A 23,283-nucleotide genomic window follows, 5' to 3' on the forward strand; every position below is an offset into this window, starting at 1 on the left:
GCTGGTTTTAGTAATAATTTAAAACAACTGAGATTGTTGACTCCAAAATTTTTATCAAAGCCGAACTTTTATTACACTTAACCTATACTGTATTTTCCACACTATCGATTTAGCATCTTCGTTGTTTTCTTCTGCACATTTGTCTTTACCCTTGGCAAAGCGTTAAGCTTCCCTCTACGCTGACGCCATAAATGAAACAATTCTCTAGCGATCATCAACGAATCTCCTTCTGCTTCCACCAAGTACCGTTTATTGTCGGTATTAAATGGTAGCTCTACCACTCGAAAGATTTTATTCTTTACCTTAATTTCGTTGATCGAACTGTTCGATGCGACAGCCCATTCCAACTCTTGCAAAAATAATTTCCAGCGAGGAAGGAAAAAGTCCTGCACCATACCGGCCCACTGTTTGTTGGCATAGTCCACAATTTGTCCCTGTGGTCCCCAGAGTGTAATTTGGTTCCGTGCGTTGTACTCGTACTTTTGACATTCCAGGCTAGTTTGTCCAATCGCTCTGGCTGATTCCAACCATCTTCCCAAAAGGAAATGAGTATCGGATCTAAGCAACCGATCTATGTCGACCAGAAGCTCTTGAAAGAGATGTGAGGAAAGCTGTAGCGAAGTCAAGTTTTTCGATTGGTAGGCTTCCATTATCGTTAGGTAGATTTGATCGGCTATGTTCTGGAGAAATTGGCGCGTCACATCAACCACGTCGGCGCGAAACAGTGCGTTGGTAGCGTTCGATTCTAGCAAAAGTTCAACACCTTCGCTGAACAGTGTTTCGTTATACCAAATCTGAAAAAAAAATAAAGATACATCAACTTTGACAGCGTGCATTAGTTTCAAATCACACATGAAAGAAAATGACGTCAATGCATTGATTATGCAGTCAATACGGTACGTAACAACATTAATTGCATTTATTCAAACTATCAATTATATCACGACTAATCAATTTTTCGTACGAATGTTTTTTGCATTCTCAATAATGACAGCAGTTGGATCGATCGACCACATTCACTCGAGAAATTAATCCGTTGTAATGAATAATAAGGCTGTATAGTGTTCACCATACTGTCAGACTACGTACATCAACTAAGTAGTTCAGGTTGCTAAAAAATCAATTATAGTCCTTTTAACCTTTACAAACGCTTTGGTCGAAAATAGACATTTTTGCCTTTCTCATATAGAAAGGTTATGCAATCACTCTAAAAATCGTCAACCTAATCCCGGCCCGGAGGGCTGATTGTCATCTGCCATTCGTATCAGTTCGTCGACATCGAAAGATGTCTGTGTGTGTATGTATGCGTGTTATTTTATAGTAAGGCTTAAAAAGCTTAAAAAGAATGGTCTGTAGTGTATTGGCACAGTGTGGGACTCACGACTCACGTTCGTGCCTAACCACTAAAAACGATCCTTACTTTTTACGCCCTTATTCCCCACGGAACTACGACAAGGTATTACATTGCGGGGGGGGGGGGGGGGTCGTTGTGCCTTCGTCGCACCTCTTTCTTCTGCTCTATCTCGGAGCCCCACTTTGTTCATGGAGTGGCTCGACCTATGAGCTTTGATTCAACTTTCGACTTTTCTTTCGCTTTTTGTCTTCATCCATTACGTCGCTGTTTAGCTCTCGTCCCCGTGAACCGTTCTGGTGCTGATTCCTTGAACCATTTAGCTGAAGTTTCCGTGAGTCATTCAGCTCCCGGCCTTATCACGATCTACATTGATAGTCCCCAACGGTGAACTCACCCTACTCCGACTGATAGTACCCCGACGGAGGAATTTCCCCCGACGCCAATTCCCGCTTCCTTGTGCCATTTAGCTCCCAATTTTATTGAGATCAACTCGGATATTATCCTACTGCGACTGAGAATTCTCTGGCAACGGGATTTCTCTCGGTACCGATTTTTGTTTCGTAAGCCAATTTTCGTCACGATTCTGTCAGGTAGTCCACGGCGGCGAATCTACGCTACCGTGAGTACCCAGGCGGTAGATTGCTCCCGATACCGATGTACCTTTCTGTGAACCATTTAGTTCCCCGCTCCGTCTACTCGGTCTAGTCCCCGGCGGTGGACCTAGCCTGGTCATCGGGCCAGTCAGTAGGTACTGTGATCCGTCCAGCGATTCCAGATGGAGTGTAGCTTCCGGTTCACTGGCGCCCTAACGACCCACTGGCAGCTATTTGGCACTGTCAACTCGGTCGGATTCCCAGTGGTGGATCTAGCCTACTCACGAGCTACCCGGTATGGTGTCGAGGTCGACCCGGCGATTCCGGTGAAGCCTGACGGCTCACTGGCGTCCCGATGACCCAAGCCTGGTGCTATGTCGCGTACTACTTTACTGGTCCTCGGCTATGCACCTAGTCTACATCGTCGGAGAGTTCCCCGGCAACGGAATTTCTCCCCAAGCTCGATTTGTGGTTTCCCGGAGGCGTTCTAGCCAATGGCACTACTTTGTTGGTCCCTTCGCCACTTCCTCTGCAGCTCGGAGACTATACTCATGTTGACAGCGTCCCAGATATGCTCGTCGTGGCACATATCTTCGACGATATTGTCCACTGTCACACCAGGCATATTCCTACGAACTTCTTCTAACCTAGGACATTCAAATTTCACGTGTTTCGGTGTCTCTTTCACGTCCACACACTCCGGGTAAAGGGGAGATGAAGCCAACGAGTCCGCTCGGACCAGTCTCTTTGCATTACGTGCATTTCTCCGCTGATAGCATTCCACGTCCTCAGCCAGAGTGATGTAGATGGGAATCATCCCGGCAATTACACATACCGCCTCGGACGATATCGTTCTGTAAGCACTCACGACACGAACAGCCATTAAACAAAACGTGCTTGTCAACTTCGTACGGTTCCGCTTTGAGTTCAGTGCAGCACCCCAGGCTGGTACGCCGTACCTCAGTATTGAGGACGAGACACCCGCCAGGAGACGTCTCGTGCTGCCTCTTGCTCCTCCGTGATTCGGCATGATCCTTGCCAATGCGTTAGTTGTCTTCGGAGCCTTCTCACATACATAGTCGACATGGCTGTTGTAATTTAACCGATCGTAGAACGTCACACCCAGGTGCATCAGCGCCCGCATCGATGGGATGGACGGTGATCTCGACACGCTGGATTTTTTACAGTTACTGACCAGCACTACCTCGGTCTTGTGGTGAGCCAGCTGCAACTTGACGTCAGCCATCCAGGTTTCCACGATGCGTATTGTCTCTGCCGTCAACATCTCCACCTCCTCAAGGGTCTCGCCGGTCATCGTCAGGACAACATCATCTACAAAGCCGACGATCTCAACGCCCCTGGGAAGTTCCAGTGTTAACACTCCGTTTTACATTACATTCCAGAGCGTTGGGCCGAGTATAGAGTCCTGGGATACTCCCACCGTGACCCTAATCGACATCTGCCCCATGTTCGTTTCGTAGACCAGTACTCGGTTCTGGAAGTAACTTTTCAGAACCTTGCATGGATAGTCCGGAACCCGCATTCTCTGCAGCGCTACGGCGATAGCCCTCCAGCTAGCACTGTCGAACGCGTCCTTCACGTCTATTGTTACCACGGCGCAGTAGAGATTACCCCTTCTTTTTTGCTTCAATGCTTTCTCCGCGCTCGCGATGACTGCGCGGATGGCGTTCACTGTCGATATCCCTTTCCGAAAGTCCTCCGCGATAGTCCGTTCTCACTTTCAGTGTAGGTCATCAGCCTGTTGAGAATTACCCTTTCCAGGAGCTTCCCAAGAGTATCCAACAGGCATATAGACCGATACGTTGCTGGATCTCCTGGAGGTTTCCCTGGTTTTGGCAGCACCACCAGCTTTTGGATCTTCCATCTATCCGGGAAATAGCCATCGTCCAGGCATTTCTTTAGGACTATCCTGAACATGTCAGGAAACGCCAGGATCGCAGTCTTCAGTACCACGTTGGAGATGTCTTTTTATTGCTGCAAATCTCAAGTAACAATGAGGTTTTATAGCACGCTACAAGTTCAATCTTTAATACTACCATATAGCCTCAGTTGTTACTAGGGAAGTTTTAACTGGTAAATCGTCTCATGTTAAATTATTTAACACCTTAATTGAATTTTCTTTACATTGCTTCTTATACTTGAATAGGGGATCTCGAGGCTTGTTGACGGTTGGGGTAAGTTGCCAGAATCCTCTTTGCTCCTTTTCTATTAGAGATATAGCGTTGCCTCTCGTTGTGTACCTCAAGTAATATAAAACACTTTATCTATATTATCTATTTAAGTTGTGGGCGATATTTTGTTTTCGAGCATGCTGTGTACATTTTCTTCATTTTAAACGTTTTGTGTTATTTAAGGTGATCTATTCCTCGAATGATAATATTTTCCGTTAGTGCTTGAGAAGAGCTTTCAGTCTCCATATAGATATTTCACATATCCACAAATGAAAGAAATTTTTAAAATCCATTTTTATAAAGTAAATTATTTATAAGTTTGTGGTGACGCATGCGGGGCAAGTTGATGCTACTATTTAGAGCTCAAAAATCATCAAAACTTTTTATTTCTGGAATTCACTCCAAAGTAAGAGACTTTTTCCCTTATATCCTCATGTAAAGAAACCATTGACATTCGCCTGTAAAGAATCCATCAACAATTGTTTTGGTTTTGACAGATCAAAGTCACATTTGTAGCGAATTGATTACACATGCTGATTTTGATTCTGATCATCTTCCAGTGACTTTTTCACTTTCTCAAGAAGCTGTTTTCAATCCCATTAGCTCAGTGTTCAATTATCACAAAGCGAATTGGGGAAGGTACAAAACTTATATTGAGAATAATTTTAATCATGACCTTGATTTACAAAATAAAGCTGACATTGATACGGCATTACAAAATTTAAATAATTCTATAGTTGATGCTAGAAATTTATCAGTACCAACAATACAAAAACAATTTAATTCTCCTATTATTGACGACAATCTTCAACTTCTGATTCGCTTGAAGAATGTTCGAAGACGTCAATATCAACGTTCTCGTGATCCTGCTATGACATGTATCTATCAGAATCTACAAAAAGAAATTAAGCATAAGAAGAAGAAATGAAAATTTCGCGAAAGAGGTTGAACAAATCAAGCCAAATGCTAAACCTTTCTGGAAACTTTCCAAGGTTCTTAGGAAACCTCAGAAACCAACTCCAGCTTTGAAGGAACCACATGCTATTTACAAACGAAGAAAAAGCTCAAAAACTTGCTCAGCAGTTTGAAAGCGTCCATAATTTTAGTCTCAACGTTGTGAGTCCTTTTAAAACCGAAGTCTTACAAAAATATGAAAACGTTTCAAATCAAGTATTGTCTCTAGACAATATTGTTGAAACAAACTATGATAAGATCAAATCCATCATAAAAAAGTTAAAAAATATGAAAGCTCCAGGTTATGATGGAATTTTCAACATTCTTCATAAAAACCTTCCCGAAATCACCATGAGATACTTGGTCAAAATTTTCAACAAATGTTTTGAATTAGCATACTTCCCTGAAAGATGGAAAAATGCCAAGGTTATTACTATTTTGAAACCAGATAAAAACCCAGCAGAAGCATCTAGCTATCGACCAATTAGTTTACTCTCTTCTATTAGTAAATTATTTGAAAAATTAAAGGGTTGTGTACAGGACACGACCACGGTGACATTAAAAATGTAGCTTTTTTCAAGAGCGTGCAAATGAATTTTATCTATCACACATATCGACTCACGTTCTTGTTCACTCGCTTGTTTTCATATGTTACAATTTGCTATATACCCTCCCCATCAAAACATAATTTTTTGAAGGTCTTTTAACGGTAATCTATTAATTAATCAAGTAGCTCACTAGGTGATTGGCATTATTTGGCTGATCCATCTAGTAAAAATAGGCTGGTCTGTCCAGAAAATATATTCAAAAGAAAAGTTCCATATTGAGAACTGTGATGAGGAAGCCCATGCCCGCCAACGGAAATATACAGATTCTCCATGAAATATGAAATTCCATTTAAATTTTCAATAATGTACTAATGAACTTAAGTAAACAATCTTAAGGTTAAGTATTTCTTGATCGATTAGTGGTTGAACAAATGAAATTGTTTGATAAATTACATTGTTATACAACGTTCGCACTATCAGTTAAAACGGGTTTTTATGCTATCTTGGTGACATTTTTCTTGTTGCTAATTATTATAACGTGTTATAACTCTGTAGTGTAAACATTGTATTATTAAACCAATTCTGCAGCGTTTTATGTTATATAGGTGTTTTATGTGGTAATAGGACTGACATAATTATATCATCAGTACAGCGGTTTGTTTCATAATTTAAAGCAGATTTATTTTAAAATTTAAATTAGTATACCCAACCGTTCTATTTGTTGTATACTTTGAAACGCAATTAGAACTGTGTTTTAAATACATAGGGTAGTACAGATATTCTGACTGGATAAACTGGGAAAACAATTTTGAGTCCAGTAACGCTTAAGACATGGCTTGAATTTGAATCGAAAAAGAACACCCGCTTCAACTGCTGCTGGGACGGTAAGTTCAGTTTTAAAATTTTCCGTTGTGTGCAGTACGAAACAAAAGTGTTTGAAATTAGAAAAAAAAGATCTGCTGGGAATGTGATTGTTTCCGATGCAATTACACTCAGATTTTTCACGCAGGGGATACAGGCCGTGTAAATGAAAACCGCGTAAATTTAAAAAAAACGCGTTAATGAAAACCGCGTAAATTTCAAAATCCGCGTAAAAAACCTGAGTGTACTCTCCTATATAAAATACTACGCTGCTGAACAGTGCAATAACTACAGAAGCACGTTGTCAGATGCCTTACTGATAAAAAACATAACCGAAATATGAAACATGAAAACCAATAGGCTTTTTACCCTACGCAGCTACAAAGCGCCGTAAACATGGATTAACAAGTTACAACGCACACGCATGCATAAAAATAAATATATATTTTTCAAACGCAACACTCTTAAGCAGCACACACCGTATTGAATTAAATCCAAACCACCCCACCCACCCACTTTGCAAATCATTCTGTGACACCGTGCTGGTACCCGAAAAATCCGCACACGGCCACCGCTGCCGAAAATGCATAGCGTCTACCGCTTATTGTAGTGCCCAGACGCTGCAGTCATGATCTTACCCGTTCGACATAAGAACAAAAACTGATTCAAACGGGTACGCGTCACCTCTATTTATAAACTAACCGTCTATGGTTTAGTCACTTGGGTGCGAGTGTGTGCAAATGCCAACGTTACCGAAAATCGATAGCGCTTATTGCATCGCCCGGAGACGATGTTGCTCGTATGGGATAAGATCAACAACTGATTTTAACGGACATGCGTTGCTTCTATTTATGACTTTTCGTGTTTCATTGAGCAACTAAGCTGCCCTCTCTTGACGGCTGTGTCTGAGAAATCTGCCTCACGAATGGTAATTTTCCCGTTTTTCGTGAACTTTTTAATTTTATCAATTTCCAAAAGTCTACTTTTATTGGGGAGATATTAAATTATTACCAATATTTAAGTTAGGTGTTTTTGAATCGGTTGATGTATGAACGATTAAAATCCATCTAGTAATATCGGAGTTATAAGCGTGCAAACCTTACATAGTTTCGTTACATGGGAGATAGTTTAGATTTTAGAATGACACCTAGCCCCAGATAGTGGAGTAAGACATTTTTAATGTCAAAAAATCATCCTTACTAGAATGATGTCACATATCAATGAGAATTCTATTTTTCTTCCTGAGCAGTTTGGATTTCGTATTGGACATTCAACTACTCATCAACTTGTGAGAGTAACTAACATGATAAAGGCAAATATCTCAGAAGGCTATTCCATTGGAGTTGCTCTTCTAGACATCGAAAAAGCTTTCGACAGTGTTTGGCACAAAGGATTAATTGCCAAAATGTGGTATTTCAATTTTTCCAATTTACATAAAAAAGCTAATTAAAAATTAACTTACTAACCGTACCCTACAGGTCTCTTATCAGAATTGTAAATCTAATAAGCTACCCGTTAAGGCAGGCGTTTAAGGATCAAGGATCAAGCGTCGCACTAATCCTGTACAGTCGAGATTCGCTGGTTGGACAATTTTTAACTGGACCGCTTTTTAGTTGGACCTTCGCTAGTTGGACCATTGTCCAACTAAAAAGCATCTGAATGTTAAAATCTTATGTCAAATTTACTTTGACAATCAATCTGACAATTATTAGAGATGTGAATAGATGCAATTACACTACTAACGTCTCCTATGGAGAGTTTTTGACATCTGTCAGTCGGTCCAACTAACGAATCAAATTCGTTAGTTGGACAGAGTTGTGGCCCAACCAGCGAATCACGACTGTACAATATTTTTACCACTGATCTTCCAAATCTACCTACACTGTATCAAAAAATTGCCCGTACAGCATCTACTCCAATAATAAATCATTAGAAAAATGTATTAAGGGGACTCTCCTCAATTGATAGTTTAGGCCATTTGGTGCAGATTGCAGTCCGTTTTGTAGTTCAAATGTCAAATTATGCTGAAAACCAATAACTTTGTTAAAATATTTGCGAGCTTCAAAAAAGCAACGAAACCGACGTCAAAAAATTGCCCGTACACTTACGACCGTTTCAAAACTTTGTGAAGTAAACAAGTATGTGTCAAACAGGTAGAAACAAGCACCCGCGTCGTGTCCTGTAGAATAAGTTTCTGGTGATTTTTACAGCATAATCGATAAAATCAATTTTTTTTTAGTTTTTTCGTGCAATTTAAAGGTGTTAGATAATTTTGTCCGTATAATGGCCGATTCTCACACTAAAATTCCGCTGGCCATCCGAAAATTGATCGTTGATTTGAAGGAAGATGGTAAAAGCCTGTCCGAAATTGCAGGAACTGTGAATCGCCCACGATCTTCGGTGCAGTATGTACTTCAGAGCTTCAAGAAAACAAAATCTCTTGAGACTGCTCCCGGAAGAGGTCGCAAACCGAAGCTTACAGATCGTCACGTTCGCATACTTTTACGTGAAATCAAGGATCATCCTAAACAGAGTGCTCCTAAGCTTGCAGATAGCCTGTTGCGGTACGACAACATTAAAGTTAATCCACAACAATACGCAATGCCCTCCACGATAAAGGATATCGAGGATGCATAGCGCATAAAAAACCGTTCATTTCTGATAAAAATATCAAAAAGCGGTTGGAATACGCTCAAAAATATGTAGTAGAACCAGAGGATTTTTGGAACAACGTTCTATTCACGGATGAGAGCATATTTAATATTTTTGGGACTGACGGATTGGTTAGACTGTGGCGCAAACCGAATACTGAGTTAAATCCGAAAAATCTGCGGCCGACAGTAAAGCACGGCGGTGGTCATGTTATGGTGTGGGGTGCCTTCAGTGCAATTGGTCCAGGAAACTTGACAATTATCGAATCTACCATGGATAGATTCATGTATCTTGACATTTTAAAAGCAAGCGCGCGGAAATTGGGCCATGGAGATAATTTTCGCTTTGGTCAGGATAATGACCCCAAGCATTCCTCGAAGATTGTCAAGGAATGGTTGCTCTACAATGTAAAATCGACGCTCCCATATCCTCCCCAATCACCGGACCTAAATCCCATAGAAAATTTGTGGGATCATCTTGAACGAAAAATCCGAGAACATCCGATTCAAAATAAGAACCAGCTGAAGAAGGTTCTAGTTGAAGAATGGCAGAAAATTTCACCTGAAACAACCCAAAAACTGGCTTCCTCGATGAAAAGACGTTTGCAGAGCGTAATTGCAGCAAAGTATTAATTTTGTATTTTAAGTCAGTTCAATAACATTTCTTGTCGTGTACGGACAATTCTTTGACATTGATTTTGAAAGAGATGTTTATTTTATTCATTTTTTTTAAAGTTGAATGGATTTTTCTTATATTTATGTCTTGATAGAATTAAGGAGTTATTTTAGTTCATAAATAAACAAATTTAAGATTTTTATTCTTTAACTTAATGTGTTTAATGTACAACTGCGCATGCGAGCAATCCCTGTACGGACAATTTTTTGATACACTGTACAGGCTGTAAAAAGTCACTTTTCTGTGATGATACTAGCATCTCAGCCACTGGGAGGAGTTTTCGTATTATCTGCAGTCGACTGCAACGAAGCTTGAATATTTTCAATGATTACCTGAAAAAATGGAAAATTTCCACTAATGCGGTAAAAACACAATTGATTGTGTTTCCGCATAAGCCAAGAGCTTCTTCTCTTAAACCAAATAATAACCATATTATTAAATTTAATGGTTTGAATTTAACGTGGTCGGATCAAGTTAAATACTTGGGTTTGATTTACGATAAACAACTCACTTTTAAGGATCACATTGCAGGAATCCAAACAAAATGCAACAAATATATGAAATGTTTATGCCCCCTTATAACTAGGAATTCTAGGCTCTGCCTAAAGAACAAACTATTAATTTATAAACAAATATTTAGACCGGCAATGCTATAAGCAGTTCCAATCTGGGCAAGTTGGTGTGCTACTAGGAAGAAAACGCTTCAAAGGATTCAGAATAAAATTCTGAAAATGATTTTGAAGCGTCCTCCCTGGTTTAGCACAAACGAGTTGCACAGACTTGCAAACATAGAAACATTAGAAATTATGACGAACAGTATTATAAGCAACTTCCGACAAAAATCGTTGCAATCTTCAATTGCAACGATTAGCTCTCTTTATTGTTGTTTATTGTTGTTTATTTGTTGTACCGTCACCAACAGACCCCTTGGCCCCAATGGTGGTTACTTAAACTAATTACATTTCAGAATACGAATTATTTTAGTTTTTATCGAATTCCTTGTCAGGTTGAAGTCAAACGCCGTCGCCACACTGTTAAACACACGCTGGAGTCCGGTAACAGCGCCCTGGCGCCCATAGTTAGTTCTCCTGAATGGGACTCGCAGAAGAGAGTTATTGCGCAGAGCTCGAACGCGAGCTTGAAGATCGAGGCGTCCGAGGATTGTAGGGCAATCCACCCTGGCAGACAGTAAGTCCGAGACGAACAGGGCTCGAGAGCAGTCCCTCCGGATGCTTAGAGTATCGAGCTGTATTAACTGACAACGGTTTTCGTAGCTCGGCAGCTGAAATCTGTTTTGCCAAGGAAGATGTCGGAGTGCAAAGCGTATGAACCGGCGTTGGACGGCCTCGATTCTGTCGACACCGTTCTGGTAGTAAGGGTTCCAAACAGCAGAACAATATTCCAGTGTTGAGCGAACCAGCGCACAATAGAGAGATTTTAAACAGTATACGTCCTTAAAGTTTTTCGCTATTCGGAAGATGAACCCAAGCTGTCTTGAAGCCTTATCCACAATGGATGATGTATGTGGTTTGAACGTTAGTGCCGAATCCATGATGACTCCGAGATCCTTGACGTTAGAGTGTCTTGGAATACTCGAGTCGAAGAGATGGTAGTTAAACTGAATCGGATGGCGTTTCCGCGTGAACGTAACGATTGAGCATTTGCTCGGGTTTAAAACCATTCTGTTTAGATCACACCACGTACTAAAGCTGTCCAATTCCCTCTGAAGAAGCTCGGCATCGGTTTTATCCCGTATTTGTTGAAAAATTTTCATGTCGTCGGCAAAAGAAAGGCGGGGTCCTTGTAATTTGATGTTGACGTCATTAAAGTAGAGGAGGAATATCACTGGACCGAGATGGCTTCCTTGTGGGATGCCGGATGTAGCGAAGAATGGTGTAGATAGACAGTCCTTAATGCTGATTTGAAGTTGCCTTCCATCGAGGTAGGAACGAAACCAGCGCAGAAGTTGTCCATGAATACCGAGTTTGTCCAGCTTCGCTATTGCGATATCATGATTGATTTTGTCGAAGGCCGCAGATAGATCCATGTAAATAGCATCGGTTTGCAATCCGTCAGCGAATCCATCCATTGCATATGTTGTGAACGAGAGCAGGTTAGTCGTTGTCGATCGTTTAGGCATAAATCCGTGTTGATCGTCTGCAATGTAGTGTTTGCAGTGAAAGAAAAGAGGGTCTAAGACAACCAGCTCGAATAGTTTTGATACTGCACTTAAACACGAGATTCCTCGATAATTGTCAATGTTCGATTTGTTTCCTTTTTTGTGAACTGGAAACATGTGCGCTGCTTTCCAGCAGGAAGGGAATGTTCCAGTATTGAGTGATAGCACAAAGACTCGCCGAAGTGGTTCAAGAAGCCCGCTGATGCACTTTTTGACAAAAATCGAAGGAACGCCATCTGGACCCGGGGAACTAGATGCTTTCAGCTTGGAATTTGCTGCAAGAATGGCAGCATTATCGACACAAATTCGGTTGATGGTTCGTCCTAGAGAAGGAGTTAGATTTGAAGCGGCAGCGACTTGTTGTGGGGAAAGGTTCTCGTCGGAAAAAACGCTTGAAAATTTGTCGGAAAACAATTGGCAAATTTCCTTAGTGTCGGTGCCTAAAACTCCATTTAATGACATACAAGATGGTAACCCGGATTCTTTTCGCTGCTCGTTCACATATTTCCAAAACGACTTGGGCTTGGATTTCAGTTGACGTTCGACGTTTCGCTGATATCTAAAAAAGGCACGTCTGCTTTGCTGTTTGTATTCGTGGTTGAGTTGAAAGTAGTGGTTTCGTAATGCAAGTGTCTTATGCTTCGAGAACTTTTTAAATGCGGCTCGTTTGGCAGTTTTTAATCGTCTAAGCACTGTTGATTGCCAGGGAGGGTGTTGATTTGTGCTGACTGTTCGTTTTGGCACATGACGGTCGATTAGGTAGTTAAGAATATTAGAAAACGTCATCGCTGCTTCGTTCGCGTCATCATTGTTAAGATTTTCGTCCCAGTTTATATCCAACAGCGTGCTAACGATGCTGTCGTAGTCAGCGTTTTTAAAATCGTAGACGATAGAGCTTGAGACGTCTTCAAAACTCACTCCAAGGTTACCAGCGAGTACAAGATGTAGTGGGGGATGATGGCGCACATGCTGAACTAAAGGTGTCGGAGCGGCGCAGCAGTACGGAGCGTAGTCCCGGGCACTTACAAAGCAGAGGTCCAATGTACGTCCGTTCTCGTTGATGATATTATTAATTTGCCGAAGAGTTGCGCTACTGTAGTTGTCCAAGATACAACTGGCATTGTTGATAAGCACAGATTTTTCGATATCCAATCGTAGAAATCCATTACTTGCTGGGCACCAGGTCAAGCCAGGTAAGTTAAAGTCGCCCAGTATAACAATATCATCAGATGGGGCAGCGATCGAGGTGATGAAAGAAACGGAGGAAAGATGTACATCGATCAGGCTGTAATCACGAATTCGGTCAGGTGGAAAATACACGACACACAGGAAGAGATTGCGATCGGCAAGTTTCACTGATATCCACACTTGCTCGGAGCTCTCCCACCGCTCATCGTTGATCACTCGGGCTTTTATACCATGGCGAACGGCGATGAGTACACCACCACCTGATGTCTTGCGGCTGTTGAGGGCATTGCGATCACAGCGGAAGACATCAAATGTTGAACCAAACACCTGCTGAGACAGAGTACGGTTGTTGAGCCACGTCTCGGTTAAGGCGATGACGTCATAACAGCAGCCCGTGGTCGCGAGCAAATAGCTGTCCGTTGATGAATTTAAGCCACCAACATTCTGGTAGTAAATCTCGATGTTATTGGATGACGGATCAGGTTCTGCAGAGGGCGAATCAACTGCATCGCGCTCCAGAATGCAGCGATCATCATCGGCGACAGAAATAGTTGACATCTCGTCACAAGATGTTAGAGCAAAAGGCAAATTACTGGAAGCGAAGAATACATCAGCGCTTGAAGTGTTCGGATCAGATGTATACTTGCCATTTGTGGCGGGTTGGAAGACCCTTTCACCCATCCCACACACAGGACCGGGACGACTGATGATCGCTGGCTGCAATTGCTCGACTGTGGCGGGGGGCTCGAGGGCTTCCATAGTGCCAACTGCGGTGCGTCCCAGTATGTGTTGAACCCCGATGGAGCGATGCGGAGAGCAGGAACGGGACGGTAGTAGCTTACGGCGAGTGTTGGACGATGAACTAGAAGCGTGAATCGGTTTAACCGTTGTATCGTTACAATTTGTATAATACTTGCCGAGAAAGGCGGCTTGGAAGACCCCTTCTCCACCCACACATACAGGACCGGGACGACTGCTGAACGCTGGCTGCAAGGGCTCGACTGTAGCGGGGGGATCGAGGGCTTCCATTGTACCAACTGCATTGCGTCCCAGTATGCGATCAGCGTCGACACTCCTTCACAATGGCGGTGTAGCTTGGTATAGTGGCATTGCCAATCGTTGCGGAGTCCTCTGTAGGGTTGATGGGCCGGGTTGACTTAGCGGAATACATGCGGCTTCCGAAGGCGTAGGAAAATCAGTCGGTGGGCACCAAATGTTCTGGGTACGGCTATCCTCAAATTCCCTGAACAATATGCCTTGCGGCCATGTGTCAGGGTTAAGAGCTGCTTCACGGTACTTTGGGTGAACTCCAACTTTGAAAGATATGAAGTTCAGAGTACTGACGTCTATGCCTTTTTTAGTTTATAAGTTAGTAAGAATTGTTTAGCTCCTTTTTCACAAGACAAGTAGGTTTAAAACATCCTACTGAAAAAAATACTTAACTGTGAAAGCATATTATATCTTAATAATAATTAACTGAATCATGTAAACAATAAGGATGAAAAGTCACCACATGTGGCTGAACACCCAATATACTAAATTAGAAATGTAATGCAAACAAAACAATATAATCAAATAGAAAATAATATATATTAAAAAAGGCTTAGATGTAACAGCTCAGAATTCACTAGAACCCAAACTAAATGTGTTATAATTTTCTTTTGTTATATTGCTTCTTTGGCCGAGTAAGCCTTGGGCTCAATATAAAAGAGATAATTGCTCTAATAATGTATAGGGATATTCCTGACTATTTTCACAAATACGCAGTCACACATTTTCGAAAAATGTTTTTGATCTACGATCGCTTACCATGAGTTACAAACATTTTGCATAGTTGGACACATTCTACTATGCAAAAGCATTAAAAAGACATACCGCCAACTTACCGCAGAGCTGAGGTTTTCTGCGTTACATATTTTTGTTTCTAGAAATGGAGACAATGCGTCAAACATTTTAATAAATTTCAGATATGTTACCAACTGTCTGCCCTTTCATACAAAGTGTTGTCTTTTGCAAGATCTACGCTTTCTAAATCAAAGCGGTAAAATGTGAACACTGACAACACCGCCAACTAACACCGGTACTCAATTGTAAACAGCTTGGCCACACAGCCACCTACTGTTCCAATAAGGTACGGTGTGGCAAATGTGGGGGGCCTCATCAAGAGGATACATGCAATAAAAACTTAGAAAAATGTTTACATTGCGGAGAAACTTCACACGAACTCCTTGCATGTCCCATATATAAATTGCGGGAGGAGAAAATTAAACGATCCTTGAAGGAGAGATCTAAGCGCTCTTATGCAGAAATACTGAAAAATGCTACTCCTGAACCCACGGTCCCAGAAAACAGATACGCTATTCTATTGCCGAAAGAGTCTGACTCTGACGAAGCGTCCGAAGGTACATCATTTGTTTTACCTAGAGGATCCAGGAAAAGAAAACAATCCTCTTTTCCCAAACTGCCAAGCAAGGGCCTTAAAATTTCTCCTCCAACAAATAAATTGCGGCCAAAGCTAAAGAATTCCGATGCAATACCGAAGCCAGTCCCTCCCGGTTTTGGTAATGTACAATCCAAACAGAACACCATTACTGGAAATCATAGAACTTCAACTTCCTCCGAGCCTCAACCGGGGATAGGTTTATTGAAATTTTCTGAAGTTGTTGATTGGATTTTCAAAGCATTCAATATTTCTGAACCACTAAAAAATATACTTTCAGCGTTCCTCCCAACAATTTGAACATTTTTAGAGCAGCTGATTGCTCAATGGCCCATCCTTGCAGCGATTGTATCTTTCAATGGGTAATTCACCTCCTCCAATGAAAGATTCCATCACTGTTTTACAGTGGAATTGCAGAAGTATCATACCTAAAATTGACTCCTTAAAATTTTGCCGCATAATTTGAAATGCGATGCTTTTGCTTTATGTGAAACATGGCTTACCTCAAACATTAATTTCAACTTGAATGATTTCAACATTATTCGACTAGACCGAGACACCCTGTATGGAGGAGTGCTTCTAGGAATTAAAAAGTGCTATCCTTTCTATAGAATTAACATCCCCTTGTTTGCGGGCACTGAGGCTGTAGCTGTCCAAACGAACATTAAAGGCAAAGACATGTCTATCGCTTCTATATATATACCTCCCAAAGCTCAAATTGGACAACGTCAGATTTTTGAGGTAGTGGAATCCATGGCTGCTCCGCGGCTGATACTGGGAAACTTCAACTCGCACGGAGTATTGTGGGGTTCCCTCTTCAATGATAATCGATCCTCTTTGATATACAATGTTTGTGACGAGCTCAATATGACAGTTTTAAATACAAGCGAAGCAAAACGCATTCCCAGACCACCCGCACGACCAAGTGCATTAGATCTATCTCTATGCTCGACATCACTTCGGTTAGATTGCACGTGGAAGGTTGTACCTGATCCTCACGGTAGCGATCATTTGCCAGTCGTAATTTCAATTAACAGTGAATTAGGCCTCACGAATTCAATCAATGTCCCTTATGACTTGACACGAAATATTGATTGGAAAAAATACCAATCTTTAATTTCCACTTCTCTTGTTTCGACGGAAGAGCTACCACCTACCGAAGAATATGAATTTCTAGCGGGTTTGATTATTGAAGCAGCAGAACAAACCCAAACGAAATGCAATCCTGGCATGATAATGAACAGCCGGCCTCCTAATCCCTGGTGGGACAAAGAGTGCTAGGATGCATATGAAGCTAAACAAGTTGCTTACAAAGAAATTATGAAACGGAAAGGGTGTACACGAGCAAACTTTGAAAATTATTCGATTTTACAAAACAAATTTGACAGTCTCCGTCGTGCCAAAAAGTCTAGTTATTGGAGACGTTTCGTTGATGGTTTGTCAAGAGAAACATCAATGAGTACTCTTTGGAACACAGCCAGAAGAATGAGGAATCGTAACGTAATTAATGAAAGCGAAGATTTTTCGAATCGCTGGATATTTAATTTTGCGAAGAAAGTTTGTCCAGATTCTGCTCCTGCGCAGAAAATCATTCGCGATGCTCCCACGAGTAACGATTCCATAGATTCGCCTTTGACAATGATGGAATTTTCAATTGCACTCCTCTCATGCAACAATAATGCTCCGGGTCCAGACAGAATGAAATTCAACTTGGTGAAGAATCTGCCTGACCTAGCAAAAAGACGCTTGTTGAATTTATTCAATAAGCTTCTTGAGCAGAACATAGTCCCGCAGGACTGGAGACAAGTGAGAGTTATCGCCATTCCAAAACCGGGAAAACCAGCCTCCGACCATAACTCGTATCGACCGATTGCAATGCTATCCTGCATCAGGAAATTGTTGGAAAAAATTATCCTACGACGTCTCGACAATTGGGTTGAGGCGAACGGCTTGCTATCAGATACCCAGTTTGGTTTTCGGAGGGGAAAGGGAACGAATGATTGTCTGGCGCTACCTTCGTCAGAAATCCAACTCGCTTACGCAAAAAAAATAACAAATGGCGTCTGTGTTCTTAGACATAAAAGGAGCATTCGACTCAGTCTCCATTGATGTTCTCTCGGAGAAGCTACATCAATGTGGTCTTTCACCGATATTAAATAATTATTTATACAATTTATTGTCAGAAAAGCACATGCATTTTTCATCTGGCGATTTGGCGATACTCAGAATAAGTTACATGGGCCTCCCACAAGGCTCTTGTCTAAGCCCCCTTCTCTATAATTTTTACGTGAATGACATTGATAATTGTATTGTCAGCCCATGCACTCTAAGGCAACTTGCAGATGATGGCGTGGTTTCTGTTACAGGACCAAAAGCCATAAATTTACAACAACCACTGCAAAATAGTTTGGATAATTTATCAAGTTGGGATTTGAAGTTAGGCATCGATTTCTCTACGGAGAAAACAGAGTTGGTTGTTTTTTCAAGGAAGCGTGATCCAGCTCAGCTTCAGCTTCAGTTGGTTGGTAGAACGATAGCCCAAGTCATGACCTTTAAATATCTCGGAATTTGGTTCGATTCTAAAGGTACATGGGGAGGCCACATTAGGTATCTGATAAAGAAGTGCCAACAAAGGATAAATTTTCTCCGAACAATAACCGGATCTTGGTGGGGTGCTCATCCAAGTGACGTGATAAGATTGTATCAAACAACGATACTTTCAGTAATGGAATATGGGTGCTTCTGTTTCCGTTCAGCTGCAAACACTCACATTATTAAATTGGAACGAATACAGTACCGTTGTTTACGAATCGCCTTAGGTTCCATGCAATCGACACATACGACGAGTCTTGAAGTACTAGCGGGAGTTCTTCCCTTAAAAGATCGAATCTGGGATCTCTCCTCTCGTTTACTTATACGATGTGAGGTTATGAATCCATTGGTAATTGAAAATTTTGAAAGACTTGTCGAGCTTCAATCCCAAATCAGATTCATGACAGTGTACTTCAATCACATGTCACAAGAAATAACGCCTTCTAGTTATGTTATGACATGTGTTAATATACTAGATACTCCCGATTCCACTTTATTTTTCGACACGTCCATGCAAGAGGAAATTCGTGGAATCCCGGATCACCAGCGCTCTCTGGAGATCCCTAAAATATTCATAAGTAAATACCAACACATTGACTGCCATAAAATGTTCTACACTGATGGGTCACGAATCAATGAGGCCACTGGCTTCAGTATTTTCAACAATAACACCTCGATCTCTTTCAAACTTGCAGAACCTGCCTCCGTTTATACAGCCGAACTAGCAGCAGTTCACTATAGTCTGGAAATCATTGATACTTTACTTTCCAGCCATTATTTCATTCTCACAGATAGCCTCAGCACAATTAAGGCACTACGCTCATTAAAGCTTGATAATCACGCTCCGTTCTTTTTGATGAAGATACGAGACTACTTTACTAAATTAACAAATAAATCTTATCAAATTACCTTAGTGTGGATTCCCGCTCATTGCTCCATACCGGGTAATGAGAGAGCGGATAATTTAGCCAAAATAGGGGCGCTGGACGGTGACATCTATGAAAGACCTATTGCCTTCAATGAATTTTATAGCGCTTCTCGTCAGAGGACGCTTACTAGTTGGCAAACATCATGGGACAATGGAGATCTGGGACGGTGGTTGCACTCAATTCGACGTCAACATTTCATAAGGCATTATATACAATATGCTCATGTTGAGAAAATGGCGTCCGAAAAATTACCACGTATTTTATATTCCCATTTATGAACAGGAGCTTGATTTGAGGACCAAACAACTCAATGCCGTGTTAAATTAACCATTTTTTCCGAATAATATAACAGATTTATTAAAAAAATTGTATTTTGAACGTTTTTTGTAGATAAATGTTTTGGTCCCTTTTGAAACATCGCACTGGTTTTGTGCCCTCTCCCATAATCCCTTTTCGGTGAGACGTTAGCTTATAGTGCGTGCGGGTGAGCCCTTTTGTTTACAGCAAATGATTATGTGACGTTTATTTTGATCCCTTTCTTGGTGTTGCGATGTTTTTGTTCCCTTTTCAAGTATAGTCTTTTTCATTAAGAAAAGGGTCCATAAACAAATTTTTCCGTTTTGTTGTTTGGTGTTTATGAGCCGTTAATTTTTGAGGGGAAGTGAAAGGGAACATAAGCAAAACAAGTTATTTTGCTTATGTGCCTTTTCGATAATCCATTATTTCCCCAACAGCCAGGCTTCAGAATCGGCTTATTTAAGGTATGTATCAAGCTTTGTTAGTGTCCATTTGAAGTAAGTATTTACCGGAATTGTTTACGTTTTGTTTATCGGCCCATTTGAAATGTTCTCGTCGAATTAAAAACATTCAAAATGATGATTATCCTCAGTGTTAGCATTAGAAAGTGAATTTTTTTTATAACGTGATAGTCTTAAGAACGTTTGTAACATGTTATGTAAAAAAAAAACCCCGGCGTAAAAAAGCTTTTGCAAATGCCGTGTCAAATAAACGTTTTATGAAAAAAAACTAACACCGGTCTCTCCTACTAATTTTTCTTCGCTCATAAAAGTGGCAAAGAATTGCATAGATAAACACCTCGCACGAAGAAGGAACGTATTGCGCAGTTGAATGGTCTGTAATAAAGTAGTTTCTAACGCGAGTAATTTGAAACGGTCGAAGTTTTTCAAACAAATAGCGAATTACAGGGCAGAGGACAGGGACTGTCCGGTTTTTCGATGCAGGACTCAGCTGTAATGTAGTCATATAATGAATTGCTATGAATGTATGTTGCAAGTGGGAGACACGATCTGTCTTTTTTCTGGTTGTAACGAATGTAACACAAACCATTCAATACTACTCTACGCCTATTTTGAGAACGGGCAGATATTCCAATATACATATGATATGGTGTCCATGCTTAGGAAAAATCCAATAAAATTAAAACATTGATTTTTTTTTGATTTCTATCGATTACAAATCCTATATCGTCACACACCTGTTATAACCATGATGGTATCCGGACTGAAAAGTCGAAATTAAATTCCCTTCTTGGATGTAATGAGATATTTGCTGTTCCGTAATACGTTCAAATGCTTAAAGATCTCAAATTGACAATGTATCTCAGATTAACTCATTTCTTGATTGGGATTATTTTGAATCTTTTCCATACATCGTTTATCATACATAAGAGAAATCGCGATTAAACTCTCATTAATGCGAATCGTTCGAGTACGAGTTAGTTAGGGTAACACACCAAGTCATGTCAAATGAATTAGTTTAAAAAAAATACTTACCCATGGATGAAGTTTCAAACTAGGCCGTCGATTGAACGTGTATTTGCCCCTCATCAGCTGTAATCCTTTAAAAGAGTAAACCGTTGACTTAAACACACTCCACGCATCCTGCAGATGTTCGTCGTCACTTCCATACCGACAGGCAGCGTATTTCCGAAACCACTGTCCCGCATCGTTTATGTCTGAATTCCATCCCATCTCCAGCGCAAATTCATACAAACCATAGTTCTGATTGATCCCTTCGGGTGTTATTCCAGTTCCAATCATGGTCATATTCGCATTAGTCCTGGTCTCACGAATCCTCCCGAACACAATATCAACCGACCCGAGCATTCCCAGAGTCCCTCCAAAATTGCTCAACATACACCACACGAACGGTTGCCCATGATAGGAGTTGGTCCTTCCGTACTGCGGGAATTGCTCCGACTGCAAGTCCAACACCAGCATCCGCCCAATGGGAACTGCCGTCAGGAACGCCTTAATGGCACGATCGCTCCAAAATGGATTTTTCACAAACATCCACCCTTGAAGCAGCCAAACAGCAAACGGGTCAACTGTCACCATTGCCTGATAAATACCGTCGGCAGCTTCAGCCAAATACTTGGCACTTGAAGATCGTGGTTGAATCTCGTTGAAAGGATCGCTGAAATAGATGTGATCGGTTCCGTAGCGAGCAATCGTCTTCTCCAAAAACATGGATCCTATTTCCTGAAACAGCGGATCAACTGGGTCCAAAAACAATGGGCTAGCATATTGTGGAGGGAATCTGTTCCAAACTTCTACCGGGCTAAGTTTGGCCTTCGGGTAGAGCCACCCAAACTGAACTGGCAAATGACCAGCGAATGCTGGAAGTGCTAAAACCATACCCAGCCGACGCATTTGCAGCACGATCCGTGACTGTAGCACAGAAGAGAAATTCTTGAAATGCTCCGTTAACGGACCACCCCAACCTCGAATGTTACCCATGCGTTGCCAAGCGAAAAATCCCGGTCCCGAGAGATGGTTATCGATTTCCTGCTGAGTGAGATTGAATTCACTATACACTTCTGCCCAAAGTTGTTCCTGAAAAGGTGCCAAACTCAGCGTAATCCCCTGCAGTGCCATCCAGTCGATGTGCCGACGCCATTCCGTCCACGTCCACCAGGTAAACGAGTAGGACCATGTACAAACATTTTGGTAATATATTATGCTAAAATCAAATGGTCTTAGTTCAGTTTATTTATAACTCATTGAAAACATCTACCTACCTGCTAATAGCTTCTACGTTAACATTCACATCTGGAAGGGTGTGTGGCAAATTCAGCTGATCACCATCCCATGAGATTTGACATCCACAGAAATATTTCAGGTAGTGATAGAAACCCTTTGTGGCAGCCACTCCAGTGGAACCAGTGATGATCACTTTACCGTTTGTTTCGCCGTTTTTTAATAACTATAAATTACATTTTAAATAAAATAAGCACACACACACTTGCAAATAGACACGCACCTTAAATGAATTTAACCTCAAACTACCGTCAACGAATACAACAAACTGCTTCGCTCGTTCCGGAATAATTCTACCGATCAGTTCAGTTGCAGCTAATTGTTGATCCTCGGAAGCAGTTTTGCTCCTAACATGCTGCAGGATGTGTGCACTAAAACTAGGACTGCTCTCGATTACTAGCGAAGTTGTGAGAGTGAAACTGAAAGCAATCAACTGATACAAATTCATAATCGCATTCTCGGCCAGGAGCACGCAGCACTGTCCCTCAACTATCGGTGATATACTGATCTTATACCGGCGAGTGCCCATTCGAAATGTGCGTCGTTTGTATTAGCTTCGCGGGCGACCACACAGCTTGTTCGTTCCATATCGGTTATTATCAATTGACGCGGTGAGACTGTAAACTAAACAACTTTTTTCTTTGTAACTCAGTTAGCTGGCGTTGAGCAATAGGTTCGCGTTAATCCTACATAGACGAGAATTCCTACCGGAAGATTATAACAAAATGTTCTAAAAGCTAAACAAATCACCCATTTTTGTTCCTGATATTTATTTTGTTTGGTTCCGAAGCTGCAATAAGCTAAAGTGTAACAAAATCATTCAAACGATGTGGTTGCTATAATTGGTCGATGTTAAGTCAGACCGAACTAAGTGACATTGTATTTATTTCGAGAAAACGAATTTAAAGTTTCCTTTACGTTATAATTTGAAATTATTTTTTGTCATAAATCTTGATCATTATAACATATTTCAAATCTGGTAAAAGTCGTAGGCTTTGTAGTTGTAGCTTAAGAAATTCTTTATCCAGTGCTATCATAATTTCATTTTTTTAAAAGATTTTGCGACT

General features: G+C 41.1%; 1 protein-coding gene across 1 annotated transcript; it reads right to left on the reverse strand.

Annotated features, from left to right (window-relative positions):
* Positions 1-87: 87 nt before the first annotated feature.
* Positions 88-22,746, reverse strand: LOC131690461 (alpha-N-acetylglucosaminidase-like). Its single transcript, XM_058976245.1, has 4 exons — positions 22,440-22,746; positions 22,198-22,382; positions 20,951-22,139; positions 88-794 (listed from the first exon to the last, which is right to left on the reverse strand). Exons 1-4 carry the CDS (start codon positions 22,743-22,745, stop codon positions 102-104), a joined length of 2,373 nt encoding a protein of 790 aa, XP_058832228.1. The 5' UTR covers position 22,746; the 3' UTR covers positions 88-101.
* Between the last annotated feature and the right edge of the window lie 537 nt (positions 22,747-23,283).

The sequence above is a fragment of the Topomyia yanbarensis genome, chromosome 3 (genome assembly GCF_030247195.1).
Source record: "Topomyia yanbarensis strain Yona2022 chromosome 3, ASM3024719v1, whole genome shotgun sequence".
Taxonomy (NCBI): domain Eukaryota; kingdom Metazoa; phylum Arthropoda; class Insecta; order Diptera; family Culicidae; genus Topomyia; species Topomyia yanbarensis.

What these genes read in the sequence shown, in the direction of transcription:
- LOC131690461 (XM_058976245.1), bottom strand. Translation starts at nt 22,745, where the DNA reads ATGGGCACTCGCCGGTATAAGATCAGTATATCACCGATAGTTGAGGGA. An exon ending in AACGTAGAAGCTATTAGCAG is followed by an intron (nt 22,140 to 22,197) that starts GTAGGTAGATGT and finishes ATTTGATTTTAG; the next exon opens with CATAATATATTACCAAAATG. An exon ending in GTTTGAAACTTCATCCATGG is followed by an intron (nt 795 to 20,950) that starts GTAAGTATTTTT and finishes TTTTTTTTTCAG; the next exon opens with ATTTGGTATAACGAAACACT.